The following is a 23,442-nucleotide window of genomic DNA, read 5'->3' on the forward strand; positions in this document are numbered from 1 at the left end:
TCTATGAGTTGAGACTTTATCTTAGTTATTGTGTATTTTCTTGTATTATACTGTACAATCAATTAATAGCCCTAAAGAAAGTCTTGTTAGCTGATATTAAAAACAACATGATAATTCAAAATTACAATCAATATAAGCCTTATGTAATCTCATTAAATATGTCCAGTGTCTTTAACATATAGGAGACACTGATCACCACCAACAGTTTACTTAAACAATCTTATTTGGTCTCTAACTAAAGACTGGTGTCCACAATTTACATTTCAACCATAAATATGGCATTTTAGGAATGATGACATCTTACCTCATGAATACCATCCTGTGTGAAATCCTGTAACAAATTCAAACAAATATGTGACCCATTGCTGTAAGCTACCTTTATCACTATGTTTGGGAAAAGCTATCAAAAGACAGCAAGCAACAAAATTACACTAAAAAGGTTTGCAGTGACAATATAGCTGAAGTTTTAAATGAGGTGACATTTAAGTTAGCTGGCAGCTAGAGGAGGCTTTATATTTAATGTACAATGGTATAGATCATTATGCTCAATTTGCCAGTAAGTAAATACATTCCCCAAACTGGTTGTTATATTAAACAAGATATGTTCGTATTTAACTTCTGCCACATGTAAGAGCTCATACCCACAAACCGCTGGTGGCCTGTCGACTATTCAACAGAGCCTCTTAGAAGGTGTGAATGCGCTGCCATCAAGCCACACCCCGAATTTGCATACTCTCGCCAAACACGTGCATCACTTAAAGCACGTGGAGATGCATTTAACAGAAAAAGTGGGACTGCTTTCAAGAAAGGCATATTCATCCATATCCTTTTGGCATTCGAGTCTGTGGTAAAGAGGACCTGAAAAAGAGGAACAGCAAGTATGAGATCATTGTTCCCTGTGAACAGAAGGCTCTGTTGCTGTGCCTCCAGTTGTGTTGTTACTGTTCAATTTCAACATCTTTACATGTTGTCATCTCTGGTGATCAGTGTGTCCCTAGCCTTGGTAAAAAGTGATTTAAGTATGTTCACTGAAAGGTGCCCCTTGAAGTTTCCTTATAAAAAGTGCATAAATTAAGTTGGGAAGCGCATGTATGAGTATAAACAAACAAGGGCCCCACTCATCAAAACATTGCTCCAGAGTGCTACTAGTGGACAAATGCTCCACTGGGTACCTTTAAGTACTGAAGCGCAGTGTCTGTGTCAGTGTATCTTCTGGTATCTCACACTTCTAATCTAATACATGGTAGAGAATTATTCTGCTTTTTACTCCACTAAATTTACATGGCAGCTGTAGTTCTATGTCACTTGAAGATGAAGATTTTCAACAATTTAAATATGATCAGTTAACTAAAAATACAAGTTTTTTATGTAGAAGTCATAGGCTGATTGATTTTTTTATAATGTAGTGTTTTCTCCTCTAAATGATCTTAACTGACCCATTTATGTTTCAGGTGTCGCTTTTTTTTCTCGTCCCTTTAAGATCAGCAGACAGATGAGTTTGTTGCCACTCTTCAGTCGAGTGACAGGAAGCTAAAATAGGGCATCCTCTTGTTATCATGTGGTTTTCTTCCCCACCAAAATAACAAGCTAAACTTGACTGTATGTTGTACTTCCCTCACTGCATGTGTTGCCTTGGCCTGCAGTTAAAGGCACGCACATTTCTGTGACTCACTCAAGTTTCTTCTCTCTTCATTGTCTCCAGTGTCATCACGTGTTTGGTCTAGCATCTCGTTTGTCACACAGAGAAGTTTTTTTGTGTAAATGTCCTGTATACTCACCAGTTTGTGATGCTGTTTTGGCCTCTGGTAGCTGCAGCCGGCCTCGGCTGCAGCTGCAAAGCCCTAACTATTTCATCTTTAGATTTCTTTCACTTCCACACTTCAGCTGTGTTGATAAATTAGAGTTCATTTGCCAACTGCAGCTAAACCATAAGTGTAAAAACCACACAACATGGATTGCACTGGACACGACACACACACAGATCTGTCTCAATCTGTTCACATACAATCGGCAACTGTTTTGATTATTGATGAATCCTATTTATGTCAAATTTCAAATTTTAAATATACAAACAATTGATGGTCCTAGCCTCTCCAGTGTGGGGACAAGCTTTTTTTCTAGTCTTAAAGTGATAATCTCAAAGATTTTCACGTAAATAAAATGTCTGTTAAAGCTCCCGTGAGGAGTTTTTCTCTGGTTATGAAACAGTCTGAAATTATTTCTGATTGCTCTGTATGACCTACAAAAGCAAACCAGACCATCAGCAACAAGATTGTTTATTTCTATATAGTTATTTTGAATGCCTTAAACCACTACGGGGGGGTAGGTGTCAGACGAAGCGACTAACTGCACGCTGCCTTTGTTTACATGTTCCAGGGCAAACATTTAAAGTGAGTGATACATATGACTGTTAAAGAAAGCAGGATCAGATTTTTGGTTAAAAAAACACCACTTAAGCATGCACAGGACAAAATCAGCAAAGAGATGAGAGATACGACTTTGTCCACAGGGGGCGCCAACATCAACACAAACTGAAAGTTCCTCACAGCAGCTTTAAGTCACTAAATCGCTGAATGAGTTAACACAAAGCGGCTGCTTTTCCGTTCTCTGCAAGTGTTGCGAGTAAACAGTAATCTACTATGGCTGAACAAACAAAGAAAAGATCGATGACTACAGATACAACTTCAAAAATAAGTGAAAATCCAAAAAAAAGAAACAAATTCGACGCTCAGATGAAGGCAAACAGTCTAAAAAGGAAAGTGAGGAAAATCAAGAGTTACAACCGGAGCCAACCGTGGACGTCACATATGTGACACTGTTTTGATATCATGGAAGTGTGCTCCTGCAATTGGCGTTTATCGCCACAGGTGCCGCCAAAGAGAATTAAACTGAGATCTTCGAGATTACCACTTTAAAATGTCGTAAACTGAATGTCTTAGGATTTATTGCAGATTTTTTTTGATTACCTGATAAAGTGGCTGAAAGACGTCAACAATAGCAATGATAATCTTACTATTCAAAGTTTTTGATGATTTGTTGGTCTAACAACTAATTGGTAAATTTAAAAGATAAGTGGTAGATTGATCGGTAATAGTTGCAGCTCTCTCCGACAGGAATTGTTCAATTTAAGTTACCAGAGTTCAATCATTTGATCAAAACATAACAAATGACCTGAATAATCTGTTGCAAAAACTGTGTTGCTAGGACGGTTTCATGTCAGTTTAGTTGAAAGCCACAGAGAGTTTGTGGCTCTGAAATAAGTGCAACAAACCCAGTGGCCTCCTCTGTGTGAACTTGAGCTCTAAAAAAAACAGGGTTTGACTTTTTAGTTTCTGTGTGTCCACGTGACTTCCTCTCTGCTTCTGCAGTTCTTTCGGCTGCAGCAGAGTGCAGCGCTTCTACGTCCCGCTGTGTTTTTTTATCTGACAACTCCGGCAGTGACAGCTCAGCGACAGAAACACTCTCTGATTAAAGCGGTTTACTTTTTTGTCCAGGGAAAACTAAAGGACCACTGAAGAAGAAGATGTTGAGGCGAAGGCCTTCCAATGCCTCTGAGAAGGAGCAGACGCAGAAGAAGAAGGTGAGTTTTTTAGTTTATTTTGGAAGGCGAGGAAGGTTTTAAGTAAATGTGCTTTAATTTTAGATGTATTAAAGGTAAGTAAAGTGATTATGAAGAGGTCTTTGTCACATTCTTGAAACAATTGATGTTTTCATTACAACATTACCTACAGCTGTCTCCGTGTGCACATCATTTCGACACAGGATGTCTGCTCAAGTTGGTGCAAACTTTGTGGTGAAGCTTAAAAAAAAAACCACACACACAAACACACCAAACGTAAAGCTCAGCTCAATTCTTCAGTTTTAAGCATTTTTACGCTCTGGTTTCAACATTTCTTTGTGCTTTTTAAGAAGCGCAAAGTTCCTCTTATTCTGGCGGGGTGATTCATTGCCCTGCAGATGTAGCTTCAGTCACAGCAGACACTGTGGCTTCTGGTTCTTTCGTCTCCAGCTGCCACCATGAAATTGAGCCTCCTACGCTCGACACCAGTGCCCTTATTTTCCTAGCCACAGCTCCCCTCGTGTGGTCTAATTCGCACCTCTGTATTACACATCTCTGTTTTCTCAGCAATCACCTCCCAGCACTTAATTGTCACAGGCGATAATCGAGCCGCAGAACATCATTGCTCGAGGACACGAGTCAGTGCTCTGTGATTATATGATGGATTCATCTGAAACTTTGTGGCTTCTTAAAGGAAAACTTGACATTTACAAGCAAAAACTGTCGAGGCCGCATAAAATGAAAGGTCATCTGTTCCCTTCACTGTACGGCTGCTTTATTTCATCATCCACACAGACCATCAGCAGCCTGCACTGACTGCATGTCTGCATTGATTGGCTGTTGGCAGTTGCTCAAGCTTTGCCCGTTTCCTGTGGTTTCAACCGAGACTCAAGAAGGAAGTTAACGCACAGTGGCATGAGGTTATATGGAAAATTAGTCTCAGAGTTTCCACTGAAGATTAAAAAAACCTCAGATGTAACAAAAAAATATGCAAAAAAGGGAAAACTTTGTCTTTTTTGGTTCAGTTTAACTCTTAGTTAAAACAATACGCAGATGACATACCGCTGTATGTAGCAGACTTGAGCTGGTCCGTTTACAAATGTTCACAATTGATCGATTGTTTATGTCACATTTCAATCAAATATGACCAAAGATTCAGCATTGTCACCCCCTCAATTATCAAGTTTTGTATGTTTAATATCAGTCGGTTCAGTTTGACACTTTATCAATGTAACGGTTAGTAGATTTATTGAGAAAGTATTGAGCACATTATTTGATAATAAGAGAAATCCATAATTCAGAAGCATTTTAGCGCATCTTTATTCCCATCGATTCTTTTTAAAATTCAAACGTGTTTTCATAGTGACAAAAAGTTAAACCTAAATAATGAATTTAAGTTAATTGAACTTGTTGATTTTGTTGATGTGTCTTTGCAAAGTTTAAAAACTCAAACTTAGTCCAAACTATTTATTACAGTTTCTAGTGATATTAATCAACAAATATCACTTCCTTTGCGTTTCCTGCTAAACTCCTGAGCTAAATGTGTAAATCCCGTTTCAGAAGCATCTGCATCGGACAGGCCGTCTGCAGCATGCAAATATTAAATGACCCAGATTCATAACTTTATGTTTGTTAGGAGAGACTGTTACTTCTTCTGAGAAACCTCTCTGCAGATAAATTCTCTTCACACATTTGAAGAGATAAAAAACGTGTGAACAGCTAAGCCAAGCCAAGAGAGAAGAGCGTTGTCATTGGTCAAAACCACCAGACAACAAACTGACATGTCTGCTTTGTGGTGGCAGACGTGTTACTGCCCCTTCACTGTCAGGTACAGCTTGGGTTACACTGGTCTGGGCTTTTCTCGTAATGATTTAAGAATAAACGCATCTCTTTGTTTGTTTCCAGCTCTCTCTGCAGAGGTCCAGCAGCTTCAAGGATTTCATGAAGCACAAACCGACGTCTCCTGTTGCGTCAGATAAGGAGTTACACTTTGAGGACAATGTAAGTCGGACTGGTCCCCTCAAACATCCACCTAAAAACACACAAACACATCTTTAGTCACACAAAACATCCCTGTTTGGCAAAGTGGAAGTATTTTATTATCGCTTTGTGTTTTCAGTTCAGTTTTTTCGAAGTTCCTATAGACATTTTATCACAGTGTTCCTCATTCGTCATGCTTTAACTATTTCATCCAGCCTCTTCATGACACTGCAACAAGAGACCACAGTGCCAAGCAGAAATGTCCATCAGTTATGGCTGTTACAGAAGCGCTCACTTTCTACTTCCTGATTTAACACACTGCTGCACGTGTGGGTGGATGTTTTAACACATTTTAGAATTCACAGAACTTTAAAAAACTTTTCCAGTAAGATGGTGTGGAAGTTGGAGGAGAAATAAGCGTAGAAGTGCAGAAGAAGAGAGGAAGTAAGAAGGAGAAGCGTTGCACAGAGCTCAGATGACAGCAGCGTGCAGACAGGATGTCCTCTATATACGAAGCAGTCGAGCAGAGAGCCTCTGCGTCAGGCAGACGGTTGCAGAAGCAGACAGCATTTACCTAGGAGTCTGGCAGTCATACCCCAGAGAATTCATGCATTTTTTTCTCTATATTCAACTGGTACCTCTCTCTGTATCTTAGTGATCTCTCTTCACGGACGAAACACAATTTAATTTAGTGAAAAAAACATTTGAAAAGATTCTAAAAGTGCACGAAAACCTTGAAAATGTTCAATTTGATATAAGAATTTGAGTGCAGAATATCAACAAGAAAACAGCTGTTACAAAACTATTCTACAGTTAACTATAAGGGACACTCACTGTCGTAAAAGAGTGACAGAGTGATGTTGTAACACAGCTATGATCTCACTAACTCCTTCTCTAAATCTCACAGTGTTTCTGCTTCGTTTTACTTTAAAATTCAGTGAGGATTCGACCTCTGCGTCCTCACACAGAACATTTGCTGTAATATATGGCCTCGTAAAAATAGTGAAACATCATTAGGTTTCATTACTGAGCCCACAGCCGCGCAGTGTTTGGCTGAGAAAGAGTGATGCCTGTGTAGTGAAGCAGAAACAATGTTTTCAAGCTTTTAGCCACAATAAAGCCCAGGTGTGTGTGCGTGTGTGCATGCGTGTGCGTGTGTGTGTGCGTGTATTTAAAACCCCATTACCACAGAGTCTGTAGGTTTTGTGAGAATCGCTCTCTTGTGTAACTTGACAGTGATACCACTCTGAACCACCGTGGGAGTGAACTTATGTTGGTGGCAAAGTCTTGACATTTAAGATGAGATAAGATTGACTTTATTCCCTATTTGGGGAAATTCACTTGTTACAACAGCTCAAAGTAAAGGGCAGGGTATACAAGTGAAAAAAGGCAAGACAAAAAGACAATAAAATGCACTGATTATATTAATAATATATATAAACACTATGTACACCTTTCACTTATTGTGGATGGTTAAGTTTCAGTACAAAGAAATGTCAACAACACACACGGTGTGTATCGTGGTTATATGGTTGATGATAAGTGAAGTGACATACAGTATTGCAAAATAAATAGAAGTGCACATGAGAAGTAATTGCACAGACATAATTGCACGGTATGGATGAGGTAATGAAAATGCAGAAGTATATGTACCAAAGTAGGATATTACACTATAATATTATGTAACAATAGATAGAAAGAATAAATACAAAAACAGTAGTTAAAACTCTGTTGAGAAATTGTTAAAAAAGTATTTTTTGTTACTCTGTCTCTAGACGATCCCAGACGGTGTGACGGCAGAGGAAGCGATGAAAAGTGGCAGCAAACTGGGAAAGAAATGGCGGAACGTCATTTCAAGGACCATGACCCGCAAAACATCCAAGATGGTGCAGAAGGCCCTGGCTGAAGAGGGGGTAAATCCTGCTCACAGTTACACTGACAGTAGCCTGAATAACATGTGAAGATCACAGTATGTAAAACAGGAGTGTTTATACATCAAAAATATTAAATAAGATTATCTCTTACACAAAATTAAACTATAGCGTTTTTTACAAAAACACATCTAGACAGAGTTGTTGTTTTGAAATGATTGACATCGTCTCCATCTAGTGGACAAATACATCAACTGCGTGTTTCTTCTTAGTTTTAAAAAAAAAAAATGTTAAAGGCAGAACTCTGTTGTTTTTTAGTATGGAAAGTACATAAGCTAATAACTGTGATATTTGTATCTACTCAAGTATTTCCATTTCATGCAGTTTACAGATCTACTCGACTGTAATTCAAAGAGAATTCACTCATTACTTCAGCAATTGTTTTTAAAACAACACAAATGAGGAAAATATGTTGATAAATCTGACCACAAAGTTTAAACTTAGTTTCATCTTGAATAACTTCCAAAAATAAAAATGTAAACTCACAGAATCTGCAATAATTTACCAACTATTTTCACCATCGATTTATGTGTTTTATGTATTTTTTTTCTTTTCTTTAATCCTTTAGTTCAGTGAACGGGTATCTTTGGCTTTAGGAAAGACTGTTCAACATTTTTAATAATTTTCTGACATTTAATAGACCAAACAAACAACTGTTTATTTGACAAAATGATCAATACATTTTTCAGCAGTGAAAATTGTCCCATATGCAGTCTGAATGTACACAATCTGCAATATCCAAGAATAAATATTAGAATATAACTCGCAGGGCAATCATTTAATTGAAAACTGTCTTTTAGCATCTTTAGTAACAACTAACTGAGAGTGAACTGAATTTATGTCTTTTTGTCTTTGACAATCTTATTTTATTTATTGATTTGATTGATGCTACATTTATCTGGACTAATTTATGATCTCTAAGGAAATCTTCATTATGTGACCTTTAGTTCTATTTCACTCTTAATTGAGTGAATTGAAGCTGATTGATCTGACCTTTGACCTCTCCTGTCCTCTGCGTCTGCAGGGTGAGAGCAGTGAGGAACTCCCGTCTCCCATCTCTGATTGGCTCCCAGATCTGAGTGCAGGACAGAGGACGTCTGTGTGCTCCTCAGGGTCAGAGGAGACCACGCCCAGCCTCATCAGCCGCCAGATCTCAGGCAGTAAGTGTACATGCTTGTTATAGATAATCACACATGCATAAATTATGAATCAAGTAAAACTTAAAGCCGAAATGAATGCCCTCAGAACTCATCATTTTTTAATCCAGTGACGGTGTTTGTACACCCATAACAAATTGCAAAAAAACTGCTTAGAGCTAAATCTTCACATTTTTGGTGGTGGCAATTTGCCAGAATGTAAACACAAAAGCTGTGGCTCACACATAATTCAAAATCTAAGTTCAAAACCCATGCTCTTACACTACAAATATTTCAGATGCAGTGTGCCAAAAATACCAAGAGGTCCTGCTACATCTCGTTGCATTTTGCAGTATTCAGCCAGCATGCTTTTTATGGCTATTCTGACCTACTTTCCTCTGCGCACTGGAAGATTTGACTGCGACTGAGACGGATGTCAGAGAGATTCAAAGTTAGAGGCACATTTTGAAAAGTAGTATGTGCCAATAGTTTGCATGGTGCATGCAAAGTATGTATTTTTAAGGGCAGCTGCAGTGTGCACTATGAAAAAGTGTGCAATGTGGAATGCTTGAACTAACTCCATGACAAACCCAAAGCATAATAATAATAATACTCATAATTATTCTTATTATTTTACTTGTTGCATTATAAAAATCTAACACACAGAGTACTTTTCATAAAACAACAACAAAATAAATGGAGAGTTATTTGTGGGTATGGTGAATAGAAGCAACACAAAGGAGTGATAAAGTTCATAGTGCGAAAACACACAGAGCCATCTCATGTATCTACATGCTCAGGATGAATCTGACCCCGCTTCTTATCCGTCCTCAGGCAGCGACAGACAGAGCCTGGACAGCGGGTACTGTCAGAGGGACAGCATGAGGCTGGAGGAGAACGGCGTCTCTTACAACGGGCCTTTCTGCGGCCGCGCTCTGGTCCACACCGACTTCACTCCCAGCCCCTACGATGTGGAGTCGCTCAAACTTCAAGTGAGTCTGACCCTGTCCTCGGCTTGGCCTCTTCTGCTGTCTCGCCAAGTCGTCCTCTAGGGAGCTTGTTAACCGAGAGAGACAAGATGGGTCGTTTTGTTTATTATTCTTCTAGGCTGAGTGACCCTTTATTGACTGCCTGTAACAACGAAATATCTGTAGTGATCTTGTCACTACATCACAAACAATACAAAGTGTACACAAAGAGAAAAGTCTTTCATGTTTTTGTTTGAGATGCAAGCCGGTTAATTTTTAAAGTGAACCAAATGTTTCCTTCATGGTCTTTCCTTTGTTTATCCTTCGTCATCGTGATGACTAACCCCCGGCCCTCGTGCGTCATCCCTCTCTTACAGAAAGGAGACATCATCCACATCATTGAGAAACCCCCTGTGGGGACCTGGACGGGGAAGCTCAACACCAAAGTCGGCTCCTTTAAGTTCATCTACGTCAACCTGCTGCCCGACGAGAGCCCGCCGATCAGGAGGAGGCGCTACAACAGCAAGAACAACCGAGATAAATCCAAACCCAAAACCCTGGAGGAGGTGCTGGACAGCATCGGTCTGAATGTAAGATACAATCTGTTTGTTACACTGACATTTGGCCTTGTCACACTCATACAAATCCTTCTTAATATTAATGTTCTTGTGTTTCAGGAGCTGAGTTCTCTGCTGTCCATGCACGGTTTCCAAAGCCTTGAGGACTTTGCAGGACTGAAGGAGTCTCACCTCAACGAGCTGAACATCACCGACCCAGAGCAGCGCTCCAAGATCCTGAACGCCTCGGAGCTGCTGAGAGACTGTAGGTGTACACACTCTGACGCAATAATCTCTGATAATGATGCTGCTTTACACCTCTCCAATCCACAATCTTAAATCTGAGAAAAGTGTCCCCATAAAAGGCAGTTTCCAGTTTCACATTTAGGTTCCTTTAGAAAATGTGTCTTTCATTCATTTATTTATTTATTTAGTACAGGCGACATTACACATTACAGTAAAATCACATTACAATATAATCCCACAACAACAAATGCAGTTAGAAAACAATATAAATAAATAAAAAATTATATATACACAGTATCCCCTCAGTCATTTCAAAATAGGTGCTAACACATAAACACATTTTTATATATAACAAGATCAATGTATTCAGGTTCAGGTTCATAGTTTCCAGGGTTTTAAAATGTCAAGTTAATCTTCCCCAAAAAGAACAGACTGTGTGTGGAAAGCAGTTAAAAAATGTGTCTTAGGGGAAAACTTTACGCTACTGTCATATTTTCCGTCTCAGCTGCATAATTGGAAACACTTTTAAGGTTCAGTTGCACAGCATCACACTCAAAATCTCTCTCTGTCCTGATATGTTGATTAATCTGTTCACCCACATAATAATTCTTCATCATTTGAATAATACAATGTTATATACTATTTTTGGGCTTCTATCACTGTAACAAGTAGCTGCAGCAGAATGCAAAAGTATTCTGTGTTCAATGTTGACTTGACCTTTAACATCTACTGTCTCGCAGTTACACCAAAAATCCTGCCTTATTATCGGCTTATATTTATTATCCATGAGTTGATTTAAATCCAAATATTGCTAAATATTCTAACAAAATGCAGCATATTTACTAACATTGACTATTTATTCTGAAATATTCCTTAAAAAAAACATCACTATAACTGCATGGCTGAATTTTAAAGGATAACTGTTAGTGGAGTTGGTTTTGCGGTGAGTCAACCTTCCCCCAAAAATCCCAAAGGGAGCCAAAACGATCCGACCTGTTCAGCTTGTTTTGTAACAACCAGCATCCAGTACGGAAAAAAACTGTGCTCAGAGTGTGGTTAACCTCTATTCGTCAAAGAAAAGTGTAAATTAATACACTCTTTTTATTTTAACAACCCACAAAGTAACATTTAACTTGGATTTTTGATTAAAAAAAACTCTAGAGAGTACTCATTTAATTAAACGATCATGTTAAACTGCCGTCTTTGTGGTCTCAAGCACTGGAAAATAGAGGAAAAAATTAGCATATTAACTTAATTTAAAGTTTCCTTCTGAATCTTAAGAAGGTGAAAGGACCTCTCAGAGCCATGTATATAAAAAAGAACTGTGAGGAGCCGTTCTGCATTAAAATGGGTTTATTTCTTTTGCCTCTGTGTAGCTGAAGACGAATCAGAACCAGAAGAGGAAGAAAGATCTGGGGAGGACTCCAAGGAGCCGAGGGATTCAGGCTGTTTCGAGAGCTCGGAGAACCTGGAGAGCGTACACGAAGAGCCGAAGATGGAGGAGAAACTCCAGGATGAAGCGGCCGAGGAGCAGACAGAGCAGGAAAAGGAGAACCAAACAGAGCAGCTGGACGCCATGCAGGAGCAGCTGGAGGGGCTGACGGTGAGCGAAGGATCGTGAGAAGTGATGGAAAATACTCTTTTCTGTGCTCCTGGTTCTCAGCGACTCTGCGGTCGGAGGTAAAAATGTCTCTTCATTATGAGAGGGCGGACTGATGGAATGAACACAATGTAAGGTTACTGTACAGCCATGATGGTCTCCGTTTTCCCCCTTTTGCTGGCACTGTTGCGGAGGCAGCATAAGTTGTCTTCATTTGCCACCGCTGGTTAACCGTTTCCAATGACTATTTTCTCTTTGTTTTGAATGAACTTTTGATATTGTGTTGTTTATGTTTCTTGTTATTTGTCCTTGGTGATACAAGGTACTCAATACAGCATTTAAACGTTTTCACTCTCTTCTTTATGATCCCGTCGTGAATGTTCTCATGTTGTGCGGTCTTTAACTAATATGAATGTAAAATATTTTCACATATATTACGCATAACTTGAATTGAAACTTTAGACGGTTATATTTTATGCGTTTTTTGAAGTACATTACACTGCTTTATGTCATCGTGAGGAATGTTAACAGTGCTGTAAATAAAATTTGAATAAATCTTTATTCAGCTGTTGATGATGTAACAATACTTCTTTTCTCCACCAAGGAGGTTAAATGTTTGGTGTCCTTTGTTTCTCAACGGGCTCAACGTAAAACTCCTGAATTTATTTTCATGAACCTTTGTGGATGAATCATGGGCCAAGGTGCGGAGGGGATCTGACGCATATCAAGCAACAACATTGGCTACGTACAGAATATTGTGGTAGTGCTTGCAGACTTGCATATTATAAGTCACATACTACTGACCTTAGGGGAGGTCTGCGCTCTCCGTATGCTGCTCTACTTAAATCGTTTATCGTTGAAGTTTAAAAGCCAAATTTAAAGCGAGCTGGTCACTTTTAATCTGCTTTAGCTCAAAATACTTCCTTCAGTTTTCTCCTTGTTTTATTAAAGCTCCTGTGAGGAGTTTTTCACTGGTTATGAAACAGACTGAAATTAATTCTGATGAATCTATATGACCTACAGAAGCAAACCAGACCATCAGGAAGAAGATTGATTATTTCTATATAGTTATTTTTAATGCCTGAAACTGCTGGTGGGGAGGTAGGTGTCAGATGAAGCGATTAACTGCACCCTGCCTTTGTTTACATCTTCCAGGGCAAACATTTAAAGTGAGTGATGCATATGACTTAAAGAAAGCAGGACGAGATTTTTGTTAAAAACCCCCACTTGAGCATCTACAGGACAAAATCAGCAAAGAGATACGAGGTACGGCTTTGTCCACAGGGGGCGCCAAAATCAACCCAAACCGAAAGTTCCTCAAAGGAGCTTTAAAGACAATTTTAAAGATCACACTGATTTGTTTAACTCACTTATCAGTGATGGATGGGACTATAGTCACCTGATTACAATGTTATAAATATCTACGTGTCATCTTTATGAAAAGGTATTCTGTTGTTCTGTGGGAACATGTAAATGTTGAAAAGAAGGGGGCCGAGAATGTAGCCTTGGGGAACTCCATGTTGTTTTTGTACACTTAGATTTGCAATTACTAATCAATATGAAATAGTCCCTTTCCTTTAAGTGGGATTCAGACCACTTTAGCTCTGTGTGAGAAAGATAGTATTTTAAGTCTGTCTAGTAATATGTTTTGGTCAAAGTCTCGAATGCAACACTGAGAACAAAAAATCTAAATTAAACAAGACTAGGTTAAAACCTAATATGTGGCTGACCGCATCAGTTCAATGTGCGCTTTTGTGGGCAATGTGTTACAAGGACTGTCCTTATGAGGCCGGTGACAACGTGTTTGAAAGCAGGTGCGTGCTGCAGACGTAGGTGAGGACAGCGGACGAGCAGCTACTCCCTAAACATGATCATGATCCGTCATTGCGATGTCGCAACTCTGTCTCTCTCTCTAGGGCTCTGAAAGTACCGTCACTCACTCAGAGTCGGTCAGTCAGTCACATACAGCCAAAAATAGAGTTAAAGAGTTGAACAAGCACATTTAACTTCCCCACCTGTAATTTACAAAAAGTGCAGAGACAGTTATGTCCGTTATATTGAAGGCTAAAATAAATCATGATCAAGTGAACCAGACATTCATTTTCCAGTTCTCCATATTTATCCCATGATCTCCAGGAAGACGTGGTTTTGTACTGATCTCCTGAAGCTTCAATATTTAAGAGCTAATGTCACCATTAACCAAAAGAGGGTTACACCAAAAACACAGAAAAACCCTCATTTAGAGCCAAATAATAATAAGACAATATTGTTTATTTACCAGACACATTGATCATGTAAAAAGAAGTGAAGTAAATTGAATGAAATACATATAGTCACAGTGTTGATACTAAACAAAGTGAACATAAATAAAGAGTTCCATCAATGGTATATTACTGTATCTGTATACATTATGTAATAGATTGATCAGAGCATTCAGATCTGACCACTTCATGGCATTTTAACACAGGAGTCATACATACAAGAGCTACACGTGGCTCTACAGTCTGTAAACCTTTAGAGCTAAAAATCAACCATCCCTTTAAAATCTGCTTCGTTACGCGGGGATTCAACACAAACATCCTTCATTTATCGAATATTAATCACGTACATTCTTGCTCCTCGGTGACAGCAACGCAAGGCGACCACATACACCAAACTGTCTTCAAATACTCCCCACTTAGAAAGCCGGCTTAGTTTGGCTTTAAAAACTGATCTTAGTTTTTATTTGAAAGTTTTTCAAATTCTTTTTTATTTTACAGAAAAATACTGCCACACTTTAAAGATTCTCCTTAGAGAGATGTGTTGGTTATCTCTCTTTTTTCGTCAGTGGAGGAAGGATAGAGGATTTTTTTAGAGCTTAAATGAGTCGATTAATCGGTTAGTCAATTGACAGGTATTTGATTGTCAACGGTTTTAATTGTCAATCATTTAATTTTTTTGCAGAAATGCCCAAAATGTAGCTCTTCAAAATTAAATATTCATTATTTTTTTATAGTAAATTAAATGCTTTTGGACTTCTTGGACAAAATAAAATAAGTTTATACTTCCATGTTTCAACCTTTTTGTAGTTTAGAATACATAGACCACACATTTAATCACTTAATAATTTTTGTTACTTGAAGACCGAGATTAATCTTTTGTTATCCGGTCTTCGGCTTTAAACTGATGCAACTTAAAGATAATCACACAGCTGCCAACGTCCCAGCATCCTTAAATGTACTTTTCTTTCTTTGTTTGGCTTGTGTTTTTGGAGTTAGGATCTGAAGGAGATCAGAAGAAACTGTGTCAGCTTTGAGTCTCAGAAGGAATCATCTCGTATCTGCTGCAATGTGTCGACACACTAGAATTTCTACACAAGTATATTTCACAAACACCGACTCTGTCTTGCATACAACACAATCACTATTACAAACTCTCGCTACCAGCTAACATCATTTAAATACTAAGAATAAGCTTCGCTTCTTTCTCTCGTTTTTTGCTGTGTGGAAGCCGTCCCCTCCGGTGATCTGTGACCCGAACAAAAACAAAACTGTCAAGAAGCCACATCACAGGCCGTGCTCCGTCTGAAATACACAGATGCATGAAAATAAAAAGCATTGAACGTCTTTCTCTCTCTGCCTCGGCTTTATTCTCCGCGATAATGAGCCTGCCACAGATGGCTTCAGGCGCCTCGGGAGTACTGTAGGAGCAACTGTCACAGCAGAGATGTAAGGAGAAGGAGAGGAGTTAATACGAGAGACACTTTAAAAGAGGGAGGAGACGACGGGGAGAGAGACGACTTGGTGGAACATCAGCTCAGGAGTGATTTGCAGGAGGACGAGTTAAGCTCACAGGCAGCTTAATTAACAGTGGCTGCACTTAAGCTTCACAAGAAATAAAACAAAACTTTCCTCCTATTCAGTCAGCTGAACGGTTTTAAATACAATGTTACCTGCTTAAACTATGTACAGTTCAACATGGCTTTGCTTAGTTTTTGCTTTACATAGTTTGATTCAGTGGTCCCCAACCTTTGTGACCTGTGACCCCTGAAAACGCAGGTACCCCACACAGGTTGTACACATCTACAAGTATCGATCACTTCAACAAAAACAATTCGATTTTGCTTTTTCAAATAATTTTAGGGAAAATAAACATTATTTCATGAGAATAAAAAGCTAAATTTTTAACTATTATTTAGCAACAATATATTTTTATTTCCCCTTTTTAAATCAAAACTTTGACATTTCAGGAAATACACCTTTTATTTTCTTTCCTGTCGAGGGTTAGATTAGAAGATACTAGGGATAGACTGATATCGGCGCCGATATTCGGCATTTTGATGCATATCGGCATCTTTTCTTTTTTTTTTATCCGACGGCCGATAAGAGATCAACTTAAAACTGGGTTATTTTGGCTCTGATGCAGCCGCACCTCTGACCCTGGGAACTCCCTGCGCTTTTTGTTTGTTTGTTTAATAAACATATGCTTAAAGGCATTTAAACAAAGTTAAGTGTTGGAGTTTGTATTATTCAAAATTTTGACGCCAATATTTTAACTTTTACTGAATATGAATATCCGCTCCAAATATCGGTTATTGGCCTCCTTGACTACTAATAATCGGTATCGGCCCTGAAAAAACCATATCGGTCTATCTCTAGAAGATACCACCATGTTTGAATGCTAAATATTGTAGCGCTGAATTTAAGTTCCTGTTCATGTTTGCTGTTGTTTTGCAGTTGTTTATTGAGGGAGGTTTCCACCATAGAGGGTAATTGGCTGAGAAGTGGTTCCAGGGGAGGACAGAGGGAGTTATTGTTATAAAGCTACTTTTAAGCGGGAGTTTGGTGTTCTGGGAAAGGGAAGACGCATGTTGAGCGAGCGAGAGTTAAGTGAGAAAAGCAATTAGCCAGCCTGTTTGTTGTTTTTCCGGGGACACCTCAACCTCGGGTTAGCCGTTGCTGCGACAAGGAAATAAATCTGGGCTCTGTTGAGCTAGCAGCGCACATCGCCTCGCCCTCGTTCTTTTCTCAATATGTAGCTCGAGCCACCAGCTGGTAAACTTAGCTTAGCATAAAGACGGGAACAAACAGCTAGCCTGGCTCTGTCAAAATGTCACAAACAAACCAACCAGAACCTTTAAACCTCACTAATTATTTGTTTAGTCAGCCACCATATTTTACCATTATTTTGTTCACCATAATAAAATGTTAATTAGTAAGTTATATATATGCAAGTAGGCTGTTGTCGCTCTTTAAGCTTTAGCTTTTATATCAAGAGTACAGACATGACAGTGGAATTAATATTCTCATCTGCTCCCTAAAAGAAAGCAATCCAGAAATATAAAAAAATAATAATAATACTATTCCTTTAATCATCTCATGACCCCTAACTAATTAACTCCCACCTCTTGTAGGGGTCACAAACCTCAGGTCGGGAACCACTGGACTAAACGTTCCTCATTTAACACTGTATCAGCAGTTAGAACGGATTTCAAGGGCTCCTCTGTTCGTCGACCTCAGCTGCATTTGATGATGCAACTGTTATGATAAGGCACTGTTACTACTAGTGTCTACTAACATCAGAAGTCAGGCCTTCTTGCACTCACACTGGGACTCCCACGATGAAGCTATTTCATGTGTTTCAGAGCACCGACTTCACACCACACCTTTGATTTTATAAAAATGGAAGGACAGGTCTGGATCAGATGCACGAAGTAACAACATACTGAATGCAGCAATATCAGAATACAAGGTAGGTTTGGACTTGCCTGGAAGGAGCCTTTAGGATATCTCAGCTGAGGATTTGCACGTCCTCCCTCTGCCTGGACATCATGTGTACTCTCAGACTTACAGCCGTAACCCTTCAAATTAAAAGCTGCTTGTACAGTCTTTTCATGGTTTGCATAGGGCATGTAATGGGCAAACAACAGAAAACTGACTGTATGTATGAACTTTTATACACGTCCAGGAGTTATAGTGTCTTTGCCAGATGCTTGCAGGGAGTATATTGAACTGGCCTTTCACAATAAATGTCTTTATGCAGTTTTAAATAAAGAAAAAAAGGAGACAATCAGAGCATCCCGCGGGTGACCTGTAGGGATGTCATAGGTTGGGAGTTTTTCTTTGCAGCTCTCCCTTTCATGTCTTTTCCATGCAGTGTTCAGAAGAGAGAGGAAGCTGCTGACTGTCCATTAAACCCCTCCCCCTGCTGCAGGAGCAAGTGTCAATCAAACAGCTCTGCAGCTACTGGCGAGGAGATGAGGAGCAGCCGCAGACGCTCTGCTCTCCTGGTGGAATGTAGAGCAGGAATAACCGAGTCACCTGCACAGTAATCACATATTGATTATGAATGTTTCAGTTCCAGGTTGCTGGGGGCGTGGCTGTGGCGAGGCCCCGCCCCCTTAATGCAGCTAATGGGTCTTGTCTTTGGCGAGGGATGTTTCAGCGTCGGTCTCGGGTGAAGCCAGGGGCGGGACCTGCTGAGCAGGAGGGGTCTCCTCTTTGGGGGAGGGGCTCTTCTCTGCCGAGTCAGCGATGCTCGGCTTGGCGTCATCAGGTGTGTGCTCGTTGGGGATGAGTGGAGCGGTGGTTTTCTGTAGGCAGAGGACAGCATGCTGAAAAGATGCAAATGCAGTAAGAGCCACTGGGGACAAACTCGGCTGCAGCAAAACAACACAGGAATAATTACATACATGTAATGAGCATATCATCTCTGGCAGGCTGTAACTTGACATTTTCTTGAATTATTATGCTTTATAACACTTACGTATAGCAGAAGAGAACTCTGCTTTATCCATCAAAACAACAAATATAACAAAGAGCCACCAGATGTTGCTAAAAAAGAATAGAAGTTGTAGTGACGGCTATGTACATGTGTGACCAGTAAATGATCAACGTGTCACTAAGCCTGCTGATGCAAGAGGTCTGGCATGTGTATGACATGACAAGAGCTGTACAATCAGATCTGGTTGGCCTGTAAACAATTCCATTTTTATGTCATTGTTTTGTTTTTTTCTTCTTGTGTAGTCTTGTTCTGTTTTATGGTTTGTTTTTCTTTACTTGTTTTGTAAAGGTTTATATTTCTGCCTGACAACTTACTAGTGCAATCGTATAATTTTTGCTTATTTAAAAAATATTTATTTGACTTTTAGAGTTTATGCGTCAGTGTCTTTATTGCAGGGCCTTGTGAAAGTGACATCCTAAGATTAACATCTACAAGTTGTTCTTAAAGTAACAATCTAGAACTTTTTTATTTACTGTTTTCCATCACCCAGCAGTAGTTGGTCTGCCAGAGAGGGTAGGCGGAGCTAAGCGGCTGCACTTCTGGTTTCTGTAAGCATTGCGAGTAAACAGTAATCTACTATGGCTGGACAAACAAAGAAAAGATGGATGACTACAGATACAACTTCAAAAATAAGTGAAAATCCAAAGAAAAAGAAACAAATTCGACGCTCAAATGAAGGCAAACAGTCTAAAAAGGAAAGTGACCGTCAGCGAGGAAAATCAAGAGTTAGAACCATGACGACGCCTTGTGTGTGCCCCCGTAATTACCGATTGTCGTCAGTAGGTGGCGCTCAAGAGCACGAAACCGAAATATTCAAGATTGTTACTTTAAAATTATTTTCTGTCTTCACATGGCGAGAGAGAGCGTGCTCGACTGCCTGATTTGAGTGTGGACCTGTGGCCCAGAGACACGTTGTCAATTACTGTGGTGCAAAAAAGTGACACAACAACATCCATGCCAGACGCCACCTACAGTCTGATATAACACTGGTCGCTGACACAATTCTGCTGTGCCTGAAGAAACTTGCCCCAGACCGAGTCTGAACACCGACTAATGAAAGTGATTTTAAAAGCACTGACACACTCTGCTGCAGAATTAACTAATTTAATTAAGCCCTACAAGTGAAATAACTGGCTGGAAGAAATAATTAAAGCAGAACATGCGTACAAATAGACCTCCAAACTATAGAACCATCCTGGGTACACTAAATGAATTTTCCCAAACCATTATGGAGAAAAATATGAAACTGCCATGAAGCGCTTCATAACATTAAGTTCTGCAGTATCCATTACGTCAACACAATCTTTAGCAAGGATGATTTAATTTGAAGATAGCACGAGCATGTCTAATGATCGAGCTATTATCAAGCTAAAATAAAACATTTAAACTATAATAAATGGATAAACGATGGCAGCCATGTAAAAAGCCACAACATGGCTCCACATCCCCATCACAAGATGGATTATTGATAAGAAAAGACACTCTCTGTAATTGGTTTAGTCTGTTTTATGTCTGCTCTGTATTCTCTACTCTGTGCTTTGCAGCCTCGATCCGCTTTAATGGAAGCATGTGAGGGGGGAGGGTAAGCATGTGTGTGTGTGTGTGTCTTCTCACCGTGGTTTGTGGCAAGGGGTTGATGCTGCTGGAGGAGGAGGGAGGTTCAGCAGGCGTTGCTGAAACAGACAAATCCTCCTGCATCACTCCTCTTCTGTCCAAGACGCTGGAGAGAGAGAGAGAGAGAGAGAGAGAGAGAGAGAGAGACGAGGCAATCAGTCACTAACTGCATCCTGATCGTTATTCACCAGAACGAGGCGTGGGAGGGCGATAAATCTGAGAGACTAATCTATCACAGACACTGATACAGAACTCTTTGATTACAGCAGGAATAAAGCAAAAGGGATAAAACTTGAACATGATGATGAATTAAACAACAAAGGTGTCAGAGTCTGATTCAAAACAGGCATTTTAATACAAAATAAATCCACCGAATCAACCGACCTGGGGTACGTCGGCCCACAGAGGACCTCACAGCAGTTTTTGAAGATGTTCTTGTGGCTGTACGGGTTCTGGACTCTGTTCTTCCCCGACCAGGATCCTTTAATCTGAGCGAAACAAAATGTTCAGAACTCTCGTTACCAGGGCAGCAAACATTCCCAAACACTTCCTGAGTGGGTTACAATCCCGCTCGCTTCTCTTTCATTAAGATTTCCCCCGTTCTTATACCTTATTCAAAAGCATAGTTCCATTTTTAGATGTTATTCCCATAGGCGCGGCTTTGACCTACTAAAAAGGATCTCGTCAGAGATTTAATGATTCCTGGTTTAATGGGAACTCTGCACCGACGGGTGCGAACGAGCGAGTACGGCAACTACAGATTAAACCCACTTTAATAATTCATTGAAAAATCTGCTCACACAAAAGATTCACACAGAAAAGGTGCTGCGTGTACAGGAGGAATGTTTTAAACCCCAAAACTTCTGCTGATGTGTTATGTTCGCCTAATGATACATTTCTTTGAATGCTCTTAATGTTCTTGATGCTCTGTTTTTAACTGTGACAAGCACTTTGAACTTCTCAATGGTGCTTTATAAATAAACTTGCCTTGCCTTTCAGGGTGGGGAAATAACATTACTGACTGGATTATATACATTTACTTTAACGCCTTGTTTAAAACTCATATGATCTGAATACATAATGAATTACTTTCCATTAGGCTTAATGCTTTCTACGGCCGCAGAATTACATCAAATGTTAATTTTCTAGAAGTATTTTGCTTCACTTTCCCACGACATGTCACCTGGCATATTTGATTTCTTTGTTAACTTTGAGATGTAAAGTCAAGGGTGTAATTTCCTCTGATGATGGGAGCGGACATGTCTGTGTCACTCTTTGTTTCATTGTTTCTTGTCGATTTTCTGGACATTGCCTTTATACTGTGCAGCTGTCATAATACAGATGAGAGAAGATATCTTACAGTACAAATGTTGTGTGCTCAAAGCAACGAGCAGTGCAGGCTTTTTTGCCCCCGAACTTTGCTTCTCCGGTTACATAAGAAGCCTGAAAGTAATACCTGCAGAGACTTCTGAAAATAAAGTCCCACTTCTTCAATTTGTTTTTCAGAATCAAGAAAATAATAAATAACAAAATAACTTTTGTTTACCAGTAATATTCTCCTCTAAAAAGACAGGTGTTTGAAACACAGATCAAAGATATGTTACAACTTTACCATATATAACTTTTTTTTGCCATTTCTGTCAGAGAAACTAAACATGGTTTAAAATAGAGTTACTGCATCAGCAGGCCAGCACGGGTTAACATTATAATTTTTCATTATACTCCCATTAAAGTCTTAATCTTTAACATTTTCATCTAAACAAATATCTGTTACACAACTGTCTATGAGTTAAAACGATGGTGATTGAGCCCACTGAAGAACGCCCTTGAACTTTGCAGGATAATAAGTGGAAGTTGGGGGCTGCAGCCAGCAGTGGAGGCCTGTGAGATCTTAAACAGTATGTTTTAGTGAGTCCTAAACCTTAGTATGAAACAGATAACAAATGCATTCTATCTAAAATGAAATATCACTGGACCTTTAGCTGGCATCAATATCCCATCATATGATCCATGCACACAATGCACTTGTGTTTAAAGGGGTGTAGGTTTTTCACGGTCTCTGACAGTATTGTGAGCAAAGAAAACCTGCAATTACTGCTTTAGGGGAAGAAATCACATCTTCGAGATTAACTGTAACTAAAAATACCAGTAAAGTGATATTTTCTTTTACCCCAAAAACATGCAGAAGAGAAATATAAGTGCATATATAACTGACCTCTACACTTAAGTTTGACTGCACAGCAGAGTTTGTACCGAGTGACCCTCCAGCAAGACAAAGAAAACAGCTCTTTTTTTAGTAGCAGTGGATATAGGTCAACAGTCTGCCCGTGAGGTACTTCAGTGCTGCATGCCTACGTGAACTATCTGTGTGTGTGTGTGTGTGTGCAGCAGAGACACAGTTGACAGACCATGTGTCATCCTGTGGGAGACCCGAGCTGCTACAACACTCAAGGTGCCTTCTCCTGTTCACCCTTTATTCCACCATCCCCATCTCCCTCTCCTTCTCTCTCTCCCGCTCCCTCCCCCACCTCTCTGCCACAGCAGCGTTTCTGGCAGCGTGCCCGGCCCCTGCAGGTATCGATGCATCTATTATTAGGCCAATCACAGATATTGAAACGGCAGGGCTGACAGCCATTTGTTTCAACTCCTGGAGCAACATTACACTGTAGGTGCACACTGCAGAGCTTCAAATGAAAAAAATGAGGCCAGACATCCCACAGGAAGGAAAAAGGGGAATTATAAATTAATCATTACAACAAAGTATGAGTGCACTCTCTTGCTTTCAGCCATCTAGAGCCTCCCACCACATGCACCATCGCTGCTGCAGCTCCCTGCTTCTCGTCAGAGCCTCTGCAGTTGGATCTGAGCTAACAAAGCCTCCAATAAAGTATACACACTGTTAACACTGCTATACACAGGCAGACACAACATAAATTCCTCCCTCTGTGGATCCATCCACCTCTCATCATCTGCTTTATATCAGCCTGAATGTGTTTCTGTGTGGTGACTAAATAAAGCAATCAATACTTTTTTTTCCCTCATTTAGCTTCACAAGCTTCTCTAAAACGCAGCTGACAAGTGGAGTCAGA

At 39.7% G+C, this 23,442-nt stretch overlaps 2 protein-coding genes across 4 annotated transcripts in view; one reads left to right on the forward strand and one right to left on the reverse strand.

The window, feature by feature from the left end:
- The first annotated feature begins 3,373 nt into the window (after positions 1 to 3,373).
- Positions 3,374 to 12,548, forward strand: sash3 (SAM and SH3 domain containing 3). The gene is made up of 8 exons (XM_069670628.1): positions 3,374 to 3,580; positions 5,465 to 5,560; positions 7,315 to 7,452; positions 8,495 to 8,630; positions 9,441 to 9,598; positions 9,952 to 10,164; positions 10,252 to 10,396; positions 11,754 to 12,548. Exons 1-8 carry the CDS (start codon positions 3,524 to 3,526, stop codon positions 11,996 to 11,998), a joined length of 1,188 nt encoding a protein of 395 aa, XP_069526729.1. The 5' UTR covers positions 3,374 to 3,523; the 3' UTR covers positions 11,999 to 12,548.
- Positions 12,549 to 14,251: 1,703 nt separating this feature from the next.
- The window catches only part of zdhhc9 (zinc finger DHHC-type palmitoyltransferase 9), a 32,151-nt gene continuing 22,960 nt past the window's right edge, over positions 14,252 to 23,442 (reverse strand). For 2 of the 3 annotated variants that reach the window (XM_069670097.1, XM_069670098.1), the window contains 3 exons: positions 20,738 to 20,841; positions 20,354 to 20,459; positions 16,579 to 18,548 (listed from right to left, as the gene is read on the reverse strand). In XM_069670097.1, coding sequence (XP_069526198.1) covers positions 18,366 to 18,548; positions 20,354 to 20,459; positions 20,738 to 20,841 — 393 coding nt within the window. In that variant the 3' untranslated portion in view covers positions 16,579 to 18,365. Of the gene's footprint in view, positions 15,541 to 16,578; positions 18,549 to 20,353; positions 20,460 to 20,737; positions 20,842 to 23,442 lie in introns of those variants that run through there. The other variant, XR_011308643.1, reaches the window with a different exon arrangement.

The sequence above is a fragment of the Semicossyphus pulcher genome, unplaced genomic scaffold, assembly GCF_022749685.1.
Source record: "Semicossyphus pulcher isolate SPU_LCO1_2020_fin unplaced genomic scaffold, fSemPul1.0.p SCAF_2, whole genome shotgun sequence".
Lineage (NCBI taxonomy): Eukaryota > Metazoa > Chordata > Actinopteri > Labriformes > Labridae > Semicossyphus > Semicossyphus pulcher.

Bases quoted from the DNA above. Each gene is read 5' to 3' on its own strand.
- sash3 (XM_069670628.1), top strand. From the start codon at position 3,524: ATGTTGAGGCGAAGGCCTTCCAATGCCTCTGAGAAGGAGCAGACGCAG. The intron at 3,581-5,464 runs GTGAGTTTTTTA...GTTTGTTTCCAG, and splicing joins AGCAGACGCAGAAGAAGAAG to CTCTCTCTGCAGAGGTCCAG. The intron at 8,631-9,440 runs GTAAGTGTACAT...ATCCGTCCTCAG, and splicing joins CAGCCGCCAGATCTCAGGCA to GCAGCGACAGACAGAGCCTG.